General features: G+C 38.8%; 1 protein-coding gene across 1 annotated transcript in view; it reads left to right on the top strand.

Moving 5' to 3' along the window:
* disco-r (disco-related basonuclin zinc finger protein) overlaps nt 1-10,310 on the top strand; it is a 163,260-nt gene extending 152,950 nt beyond the window's left edge. Inside the window, exon 3 of the mRNA XM_075300552.1 lies at nt 2,656-10,310. Coding sequence (XP_075156667.1) covers nt 2,888-7,213 — 4,326 coding nt within the window. The 5' untranslated portion in view covers nt 2,656-2,887 and the 3' untranslated portion in view covers nt 7,214-10,310. The remainder of the gene's footprint in view (nt 1-2,655) is intronic.
* Nucleotides 10,311-12,196: the final 1,886 nt, after the last annotated feature.

Genomic DNA, 12,196 nt, shown 5'->3' with positions numbered 1-12,196 from the left:
TTTTGTGAAAATTTTATTTCTATAGAAAATTTTGTGAAGCGTTACCGCAACTCAAGTAATTCCATTGTGGATGGCAGTGTTTAGAAGAAGTTTCTAGCAATCCATGGTGGACTGAATAGTCTAAGTGAGCCTGAATCTTAATCGGGCTGCCACTTTAACCTATGGTGGAGGGTACATAAGCCTTGGCCGTGGCCGAACTTACGGCCGTATATACTTGCTTTTTTTTTAATTATGGTATGTGTAGGTTCTTGTAAACAAGAAATATATGAGCCAAAGCTATCCATAGCTCAGAGATGCATGAAATATATTGTGCACTCTTCAATCCTTACAAGCGGTACATGCACGATCTTTTTTTCAACACTTGTTTTGGGTCTCAGATTAATTTTCTGTACCGAAATCTATAGTAACTACTGAAACCTTGTTTCTTCGACATAAATATACTAATATTTTGTATATTGTGGTAGACCATTCATATTTTGTGGAAAATATTTTACTATTTTTAAAAATGACGACGAAACTTTTGAGTACCATTCTCAAATTCCGAGGAGAAAACAATTAAGGTTGGCTGTAAATGTTTTAAAAACCAATACTAATACCAGTAAAAGATACTAAAAGGTCCTTGCCGGAAAATGCTCTTCTCTCTTTCGTGCGATGAATGGTTTTCATCACCGTTTGCACTGCCATTTTATTTCGGCTTTTCGAAATGAAGACCCAAAATTTTTTCTTTTAGTTTAGATTTTTTTTTTTTTTGCTGCCAAGTCTACTCATGCAAACGACTTATTCATATCTCAAACCGTCAGACTTCAATATATAATTTCTATAACATAATTCAAATCATTTCTCTTATTTGCCAACAAAAACTCAAAGATTTCAAAATTTTTAAAGCTGAGTGTTTCTTAAAAAAATCTCTCATTTGTTCATTAGCAGCCAAATGCAAACAGTTTTACCATGGTTTGGTTAGGTTAGGTTATGTGGCAGCCCGATGTATCAGGCTCACTTATAGCGATTTCGATTGGGAAAAAAGGTGCAACATTCTCGAAATTGATAGCAAAATATGAAGGACACTGTGATAGATTTTGGATCCTGTATCTCTCACAATATTAGGAATTAACAATAACTTTGGAATGACGCTATCATTTGGTCGAAAATGCAATGAGGAAAAAAGTAGGATAACACCAAGGCAACATATTTTTTGCGAATCGAAAACGCCATTAGACTATTCAGTCCATTGTGATAGGGACCTCCTATTTATAGCCGAGTCCGAACGGCGTTCCACATTCCAGTGAAACCACTTAGAGAAGCTTTGAAACCCTCAGAAATGTCACCAGCATTACTGAGGTGGGATAATCCATCGCTGAAAAACTTTTTGGTGTTCGGTCGTAGCAGGAATCGAACCCACGACCTTGTGTATGCAAGGCGGGCATGCTAACCATTGCACCACGGTGGCTCTCCAGTTTTACCATGGCATAAAACTGGAAATTTCCACAAATAATCACATGTAAAAATTTCCCATGACACTTCAAAACATTTTTAGTTTTACTCCACGAAAAGCGATAAAACTCTTCAAAATTTCACAAAAAAGTACACACAAAAAACCATCAAAATAACTACGAAATACAAACATTTAGCGAATTCTAATTTTATATAGTTAAACTACTCTCCTTGAGTATTAGAACTCATACTTACATATTTTTTTGTTTTTAATAAAAATATTTATCTAAAAAGCAGTTTTTAATTTTCAGAAAATTGCGCTGCTTTACTCTTATTACCACCTATTAAAAGTTTTGTCAATATTAACGGCTGTTTGTGCATAAACAGGGTTGCCAACAGTAACAATTTATTTCGATTTTTTACAATCAATATGTTGGTTAGTAAACCCCATCTAGAAAATATTAAAAATCTAAAGTTGAAAATTTTACTTTTTGCCGCTAAAATCGCGATTTCAGCCATAGTGCATTGCTGTGGAAGTCAAGAAAGTATTAACCGTTGACACATATACAATTTTTAATCACATTAAGCTTGTTCGGTTATAAGTGCTGGATGCAAATCATTTTAAAGTAGATACACGGAAGATTTAAATAAGAGTCGAAATATGAGATGATTGAAATTCTGTCAATATTTGCGACAATCAATTCGAATGGGTGAATACGGAATTGCAAACAAATTCAACATCAAAGTCAGCGTTAATAATTGTCAAACTTGTATAAATTAAAGTATAAACAAAATAAACAGGAGATCTTTAACATCATAGATCCCTCACCCTCAAGGAAATAAATTAAAAAAAAAATACTCACACAGAAGAATGTGCGAAAATTTTTCGATTTATTTTTAATTCAAATTCCAGACGAATTAAAAAAAAATACACACACAGAAGAATGTGCGAAAATTTTTCGATTTATTTTTAATTAAAATTCCCGACGATGGATTAAATAAAACAAAATCGATTTTTGTAGGACCTCGGACCGAACAAAACTTACATAAAAATTTGTTATATTTAAAATTTATTATTATTTAACATTATTTTGTTATTATTAGATTAACACAAAATAATTATATTTAGAGTATCTATATATGTTTTACATGGAAAATAATCTAATACAAATTGTCTATTCTACGATTGCTAATAGTTTCACCACACATGTCTTCTATTTCCAGAGATAAAGCTACACAAAACCCAAACCTAGCAACACAAACCAGCAATTGGGCAGCGGGCAACAATAAAACAAAATGTTGATAGCAGTTCCAAAAACCAAAACACAATTCATGGAATTTTTGTATTTTGCTCAAAACCAAGAGAACATAAAAGCAACCGAGTCGAAGCAACAAAGTAAACAACGAATACAATTTCTAGTCTCAGAGAAAACTGCTAACAGCGAACAGCATTTTAATGAATATTAATCAAGAAAAGCAACATCATCAGCAACATCATCAACCCCAGCACCAGCAGCAGCAGCAGCAACACAGTACAAAGCACAACACAAACAACAGCAACAACAACGGATTCCAACAGTTGCATTTGGCCACAACACAACATTCATCATCTCAACTAGCAAATACGGCAACATTACCGCCAGCAAACCGCTTGGCCCACTTCGAATTGGAATATTTTAAAAAGGCGCATGCGCATGCACAAGCAACATTGGCCTACAGCTACGAACGTCAACTGCTGCAATTGCAGCAGCCACAACAGCAAAGTCAGCAATTAGCCTCCCGACGCACGAATTTTGAACACGAATATATTGGCAAGTGCAACAACGCCTACAACATTCAACGAAATCACGAAATTGCCGCCATTACTGCTTCCACCTCCACGTCCTTCTCGCCCTCGAGTGCAGCACATTATTCAACTGCCGTTAGCTCCTCTATGGTAATGTCACCAAGTCGGCGACCTTCGCCACCAAGAGCTGCAACACATCCTATGAATATGCATTTAAGTGCTATGGCCCATGCTCAAATGCAATTTCAGTTGCAACAGAAGTTAACGGCAGCAGCTGCTGCTTCGTCTGGAAATACAGGCCATTCGACACATGGTGGATTGCCGCCTCCACCCAGCCATTTAGGCAGTTATTTTCGCAATCCTCCTTCACCAGCTGGGGGCTCTGGTGGAGTAACATCGGCCACCTCCAATACATCTACAAATACCACATCCAGTTCCAGTGCTTCCAATGCCAATCCGTCGCCTGTCCCTTCTTCCACATCCAGTACACCGACATCGACTGCAACATCGTCCGCCCATAATCCGCTAAATCACTTGCAGAATATGCAGCCTTTCGATTTTCGAAAAATTAATTCAGCGGCTTTGGGGGCATTTCCAGGTCTTCCTCCACCGGCACGCCTAAGCCCCAGTGAAATGGCCCATCATCAACATTTGCAACAACAAGCTGCTCAACAAGCCGCAATGTTGGCCCAAGCTAGGCGGCGTATTAACGAAGCCAGTACACCATCGGAAAAAAATGCAGCTGTGGCAGCGGCAGCAGCTGCTGCAGCGCAAAGTAATCAATTCTTCAATGCAATGGCTATGTCGGGACACCCATTACCTTTTCACTTACCACCACCCCCACCAATGCCCCATATACATCCACCATCTCCGGGTTCTTCGGCTAGTGGAGCCTCTGCTTCAGGTCTACCCGCTGGTTTGACCAGTAACCAGGTTGCCGCAATAGCAGCGGCTGCCGCAGCTTCGGGTAATCCCATGCCACATGGCTTCTTGTCCTCGCACTTTCCTGGTCTAAATCCCGCAGTGGCAATGGGCAAACCTCCTCATCTACCGAAGACCCCCGAACTGGACAAACAAAAAATGTCCGATATGAATCATTTGCGCGATTCATCTGGCTCAAGGCATACACCACCTTCGCGTAGTATTACGCAGACATCAATGTCCTCAAATGCATCTGCCAGCCAACAGTCACCGTCAGCAACCTCACTTAATCAGCAACAAACTTCAAGCAATTACCAAAGTCAACGAGATCTGAGAGACGTAGGAAATAGTCATCGAAATCACCTGCAGCATGACTCCCCCTCAAACCAATCGCAAAGGCTTTCTAGAATATCAACCTCAGGGGGATTGAGACCTGGGCGCAAGACTCACTCTCCTGGGAAACGGCAATGGGGCTCTTTGCCTGCAAATCTAGGAACACAATTTATCAATCCTGTGACAGGAAAGAAGAGAGTCCAATGCAACGTCTGCCTAAAGACCTTCTGTGATAAAGGTGCTCTGAAGATCCATTTCTCGGCGGTTCATTTGAGAGAGATGCACAAGTGCACTGTGGATGGGTGCAATATGATGTTCAGTTCCCGCAGATCCCGCAATCGTCATAGTGCTAATCCGAATCCAAAACTCCATTCGCCCCACCTTAGGCGTAAGATATCACCCCATGATGGTCGCAGTGCTCAGCCGCATCCTTTGCTATTGCAGCCTCCCAATGGTCTAATGGCTGGCCTTAATCCCTTCGGTAGTTTCCCCATGCTAACACCTCCACCTGACATGCGCCACCATCCCATGGGTGGACTGGGAGACCCCAAATATAACCATGAACTTATGCAAAGATCCTATATGGATGGTTCTCTCATGGCCCGATATGAGGGCAGGCCAATGCCCATCTCCGAAGTTCTGGGCGATGAGGACGATGATGATGATGGCATGGATGGCGGCATACATATAGGTGATATGGATGATGATGATGACGACGACGATGGTGAAGGCATTGTGGTGGTAGGAGATGAAGGTGACAGCATACTTGACAAAACAAACTCTGAGGATTTCAGTATAGAAGACAATGTGGCCGATGAAACTTCTTCGACGCTTGGCGATAATAGCAGAGATCATTTCGATCGATCCGTGTACTCCAATACCCCAACTGAGTATTCAAAAACCAAAGATAAAGGACAGGACTCAACGAAGAAGGATGACGGGGAGGAGGATGGACGTAGTACAGCAGAAAGGCATAGCACGGAAAGCAATGATGACACTTTAAGTGTAACCGACTCATGCAGTGTTAGGGAGGAGTTTGAAGGTTCCACGAATGCTCTTTCACTGCAGACTTCCACGAATGGGGCCCACAGTTCTTCCAGCAAACGCAAACGTAAAAATCAAAATCCTGTGCGATGTGCTGTTCAATCAACTGAAAATTCCTGTGATAACTTCAATGATTATGAAATGGCAAATGATTTGACAAGAAAATCGGAGGCGAAGGAAGACCGACCAATCAAAGAGGAGCCCCGAGAAGATGATCCCATGTCTTTGGATTTATCGAAGAGAACGCGTAAATCGGAAGAACCAACGACTGAAGGCACAAAAGTATTACCATCTCCCCCCTTAACGCCCTCAACGTCAGCCAACGAAACGTTGAGAAGTTCATCAATGGGTACAAATTTAACGGTTAAGGAGGAACCACATGAAGTTGATGAAGACCTTGCTGAAGAGCAAAGGAGAAATAATCCCTCCACTAAACCACCAAATGAACAATCTATTGATTTATCTTCCATTACTAAGGATAGACAAGAGGAAGATGAAAATAAACCCAAAGAAAACGGGAGACTAATAGGTCTGTTAATGCCCGTCATCAAAGAAGAACCAAGGGAGGATGGTACCGGTGGAGCAACATCACCTCCCTCCTTATCTGCCGTAGAAGAACCAGAGGAGGAAAATCGTTATCTTAGAATTAAGAAAGAGCTAATGGAGGATAACTTCAAACTGAACATATCATCTGAGGATAACAATAACCTGCCCGAAAATCTCACAACAAAGGTCAATCTAAATGAAACGAAATCTACGGTGGCCGAAGAACAAAACGGCAGTGAATTCCTCAGCGAAGAAGCCGAAGTGCCCATTGACAAAGATAATCCGCTCAAATGTACAGCATGTGGTGAAGTATTCCAAAATCACTTCCACCTTAAAACTCATTATCAAAATGAGCATCTGAAATTACATCACAAATGCAACATTGATGGTTGCAATGCCGCCTTCCCTTCGAAGAGAAGTCGTGATAGACACAGTTCCAATTTAAATCTACATCGAAAACTCCTCTCTACCAGTGATAATCATAATCTGGATCCTTTACCCGAACCTATGGTCATGAATAGCAGTAAAAATTTCAATGCAACGCAAGCCAACAACATTTCGGCATCGGCTTTGCAGGCAGAATTCTTTGCCCGTCTCTATGCTGGGGCCCATGGCTTACCTCCTTTGAATTTTGAAGCTTTAAAACAACACTTTCCACCAAACCCTCCGCAGCAAGCAGCTCCCACAATACCAACTACATTTCCTGATGCCACGGCGGCCTTTATGAGTGATCCGAGATTTCTTATGCAACACGGAGGAAATCCTTTGCTATTCTCCGGTCTACCAGGACTACCAGGTTTTCCCCACCTCTCACCCCATTTATTGGCTGCCTCTTCCTTCAATGGTCTAAATCCTTTCATTGGACGCAGACCATCATCTGAATCGCATTCTCCGCATTCGATAACTCCACCTGGAACCACACAGCCACGTTCACCTCTGCTAACAAATCCAAAATCTTCCAATATATATTCCGGCAATAATGATCAGGATTTAAGAACGAATTCATCGTCTTCTCCATCGGCTAATGATCAGCATTCAATATATGGTAATGGAGGTGGAAACTCAACGAGCTCCTCCCAGCATCATAGTCAACTATCTGCACAACAACAGCAACACCAACATCAAAATCGGACTTTAGATCGTTCATCATGACCCTCTCCCCTGCAACATCAACAGCAATTGCATTTTGCCCCTCATCACCCTATGCACTATGCCGATATGATGGCTTATCGCCATTAGTTGTAGAGTAGAAATGATTGATAAAGGTATTGATTAGGTTAAATAATTTATTCTAGGTAATATGGTGCAATACAAAAACCTATATTGAATATTGAAAGTTGAGGAGAGGTGAGATGACAAATATGTGGATAAAGTGATTTTATTTCTTTTTTAATAAGCGAATATATTTTGTTATTTCTTAACTAACAAAACGGAGTTTTATGAAATGTTTACATTATTCATATATCCAATACAGAGCTATGATCCATTGATTTGATCCATTGATATATAGGAATACCGTTTTAATGGAGATATTATGAGAAAATTAACCAAAATACCAAACGGAAAATAGATCGTGAAAAGAAAAAATATATTTTTCCAATTTTGAGTTAATTGATTTAATTAACTTTTTATTGAAATCGTTTCAATATTCGAAATATTATTATCAAGTAAAATATTAATTTATTTAAAAGCTTATTACATTTAATTATTTGTTATTGGTACAATAAATGAATTATTAATGGAATCATCGACATCAATTATAATATTAATTGGTCCAATTAAAAAAAAGCGTCGCCAAAAAAGTAATGAAAATGTTCTTTTTGGATCCGAAAGTGGTGCAAAATTGACGCAGGAGCGATGAATTTAACATGGGCTTGTTATAGGACGGAAGTCCTCCATTTCAACAGCCGTTGCACTGAATTTGCATCACTTCTTTACGTGTGATCCGAATTCAATGTTTTGGATGTAAATTAAAAAATTCTGTGACATTTTGTCAAAGAAATATTATATTTTTTTATAATTTTTAATGGATTCTAACGCTTGTCGGAAACGTTCGACCTCAATTATTTTCAAAAAATTGTAACACATCGAAATATTGCTCTAAGACCCCATAAAGAATATATATTCTGGGTCGTGTTGAAGTTCTGAGTCGATCTGAGCATGTCCGTCCGTCCGTCTGTTGAAATCACGCTAACTTCTGAACGAAACAAGATATCGACATGAACCTTGGCACAACTAGTTGCCATTGATTTAGGTCAGATGGTATTGCAAATGGGCCATATCGGTCCACTTTTACGTATAGCCCCCATATAAATGGACCCCCAAATTTGGCTTGCGAGGCCTCTAAGAGAAGCAAATTTCATCCGATCCGGCTGAAATTTGGTACATGGTGTTAGTATATGGTCTCTAACACCCATGCAAAAATTGGTCCACATCGGTCCATAATTATATATAGCCCCCATATAAACCGATCCCCCGATTTGGCTTGCAAGGCCTCTAAGAGAAGCAACTTTCACCCGATCCGGCTGAAATTTGGTATGTGGTGTTAGTATATGGTCTCTAACTACCATGCAAAAATTGGTCCACATCGGTCCATAATTATATATAGCCCCCATATAAACCGATCCCCAGATTTGGCTTGCGAGGCCTCTAAGAGAAGCAAATTTCATCCGATCCGGCTGAAATTTGGTACATGGTGTTAGTATATGGTCTCTAACAACTAATCAAAAATTGATCCACATCGGTCCATAATTATATATAGCCCCAAATATAAACCGATCACCAGATTTGACCTCCGGAGCCTCTTAGAAGACCAAAATTCATCTGATTCAGTTGAAATTTGGTACGTGGTGTTAATATATGGCCTCAAACTCCCATGCAAAAATTGGTCGGTATCGGTCCATAATTATATATAGGCCCCATATAAACCCATCCCCAGATTTGACCTCCAGAGCCCCTTGGAAGAGCAAAATTCTTCCCATTCGGTTGAAATTTGGTACGTGATGTTAGTATATGGTATCCAACAACCATGCAGGAATTGGTTCCTATCAGCCCATAATTATGTATAGCTCCCATATAAACCGATTCCCAAATTTGACCTCCGGTGCCTTTTGGAGAAGCAAAATTCATCCGATCTGGTTGAAATTTGGTACGTGGTAATCGTATATGATATTTAACAACCATGCCAAAAGTGGTCCATATCAGTCCATAATCATATATAGCCCCATATATACCCATCCCGAGATTTGGTTTTGGAGCCTCTTGGAGGAGCAAATTTCATCCGAGTCAGTTGAAATTTGGTACATTGTGCTAGTATATGGTCGTTAACAACCATGCGTAACTAGGTCCATATCGGTCTATAGTTATATATATCCCTCAGATAAATCGATCCCCAATCACACAAAAATTGGTCCATATCAAGTTCATAATTGTATATAGCCCCCATATAAGCGACCCCCATATATCAATTCTGGCTCTCTACGTACCGTGCAAAAAGTCCATATCGATTCGTAATTATTTGTAGACTTAACTATACATAACTTTTTTGTCTAATATATACCACGTATGAACTAACTCACAATTTAGAAAACGATGTTAAGAAGTTTTAAGATACCACAACCCAAGTAATTCGATTGTGGATGACAGTCTTTCGTAGAAGTTTCTACGTAACCCATGGTGGAGGGTACGTAAGATTCGGCCTGGCGGAACTTACGGCCGTATATACTTGTTTTAGATTGGATTTAGCATTTTTTCGACAAAATTTAAATGATTTGTACCATTTTATTAATTCTTACTCTGTTTTTAACCTATTTGAAATAAAAAGAGCTAAAATTACTTATTAAAAGTATGAAAAAACCAAGTTATAAAATATGATTTAAAAGAACTACCTGGGTAGTTAAAATAAAGAACATCATTGGGAGTGCATCTTCTGGAAGTGCTTTTAAAGTTGTGCCTTTGGAAGAACTTCCAAATTTTTTTTTGCGGGGTAATTAAGGACCGATCAATGTTGCCATTGGTTGTGCCAGACCATAAACTAACCTCCGGAAGTCAAATGACGGGGGTCGGTAGAAACGGGGATATATATAACTATGAACCCATATGGACCAATTTCTGTGTTGAAGGTGGAGGGCCAATACCAACTTCGCGTACCAAATTGTAACCGGATCGGATAAAATGTACTTATCCACGAGGCTTCTGAACGGTTTTTATAGGGGCTATATATAGTTATGGACCGATATGGATCGGATAAAATGTAAAGGGTGATTTGTTAAGAGCTTGATAACTTTAAAAAAAAAAAAAACGCATAAAATTTGCAAAATCTCATCAGTTCTTTATTTGAAACGTTAGATTGGTCCATGACATTTACTTTTTGAAGATAATTTCATTTAAATGTTGACCGCGGCTGCGTCTTAGGTGGTCCATTCGGAAAGTCCAATTTTGGGCAACTTTTTCGAGCATTTCGGCCGGAATAGCCCGAATTTCTTCGGAAATGTTGTCTTCCAAAGCTGGAATAGTTGCTGGCTTATTTCTGTAGACTTTATACTTGACGTAGCCCCACAAAAAATAGTCTAAAGGCGTCAAATCGCATGATCTTGGTGGCCAACTTACCGGTCCATTTCTTGAGATGAATTGTTCTCCGAAGTTTTCCCTCAAAATGGCCATAGAATCGCGAGCTGTGTGGCATGTAGCGCCATCTTGTTGAAACCACATGTCAACCAAGTTCAGTTCTTCCATTTTTGGCAACAAAAAGTTTGTTAGCATCGAACGATAGCGATCGCCATTCACCGTAACGTTGCGTCCAACAGCATCTTTGAAAAAATACGGTCCAATGATTCCACCAGCGTACAAACCACACCAAACAGTGCATTTTTCGGGATGCATGGGCAGTTCTTGAACGGCTTCTGGTTGCTCTTCACTCCAAATGCGGCAATTTTGCTTATTTACGTAGCCATTCAACCAGAAATGAGCCTCATCGCTGAACAAAATTTGTCGATAAAAAAGCGGATTTTCTGCCAACTTTTCTAGGGCCTATTCACTGAAAATTCGACGTTGTGGCAGATCGTAAGTCTATTCATGATGAAATGTCAAAGCATACTGAGCATCTTTCTCTTTGACACCATGTCTGAAATCCCACGTGATCTGTCAAATACTAATGCATGAAAATCCTAACCTCAAAAGAATCACCCTTTACTTATCCACGAGGCTTCTGAACGGTTTTTATAGGGGCTATATATAGTTATGGACCGATATGGACCGCATACCAAATTTCAACCGGAACGGTCCTGAAATAATATTACGCGAAATTTGGTATCAATTCCATTCCTCGAAAAAATGGAGTGCAATTATCAATTATTCTTCACTGGTTCAATAAATATTGCACCAAAAACTCTTTTGTATATAACCTCATTGACAAAGTTTCCATCCGCGAATCGCAACAAAATCGACCCATTTGATGACTGATGATGACTGCACTCAAAAAAAAAAAAAAAAAAAAGTTAACTCTCTATTTCACTAAAGCCAATTTAACTTTATTTTAGTTCATGGAATTATTATGTTTGGAGAAAATTTCCTTTTGCTCTAATAATTTTTTGTGTACGTTAGTTAAATTAACTAAGACCGAGGAAAAATATATATGCAGTTTAGACACAACTAAATCGACCGATCATAAAATGATAGGTAATATATTTTTGTATACAATATCATCTTTCTAGCGCTATCTAGTGGAAGCCCATTGGACTTAGATACAGACTGATAACACCATATATTGGACAGATAATGAATATATGTTTACTACACCTAAAATTATACAAACGGCATTATTATATATAAAATGGTCCTTCGTTGGTTGAGAAATATCAAATATACTTTGCAGTATCCCATACGAATTTTACTATATTTTAAAACTCTTTTACATCCAAATCCTGTTTTATTATACTATTAGAAAAAAAATCATTAAAAACGTTTTTGATATCAATTACCAAACAAATCATTTCAAAAATAAACTTTCAAATTAATTATGAAAACATAAAAGAAAATAGTATTAAAATTATTGTAATTAATTTATGGATAAAATTCATAATGGAAATCTTACAATAAATAAAACATAAATCGCTACAATTGTTCGAAAAATAAAGA

Source organism: Haematobia irritans, chromosome 3 (assembly GCF_050003625.1).
Source record: "Haematobia irritans isolate KBUSLIRL chromosome 3, ASM5000362v1, whole genome shotgun sequence".
In the NCBI taxonomy this organism is placed as follows: domain Eukaryota; kingdom Metazoa; phylum Arthropoda; class Insecta; order Diptera; family Muscidae; genus Haematobia; species Haematobia irritans.
Note: the sequence above shows the minus strand (reverse complement) of the source record. Positions and strands in the feature narration are given on the sequence as shown.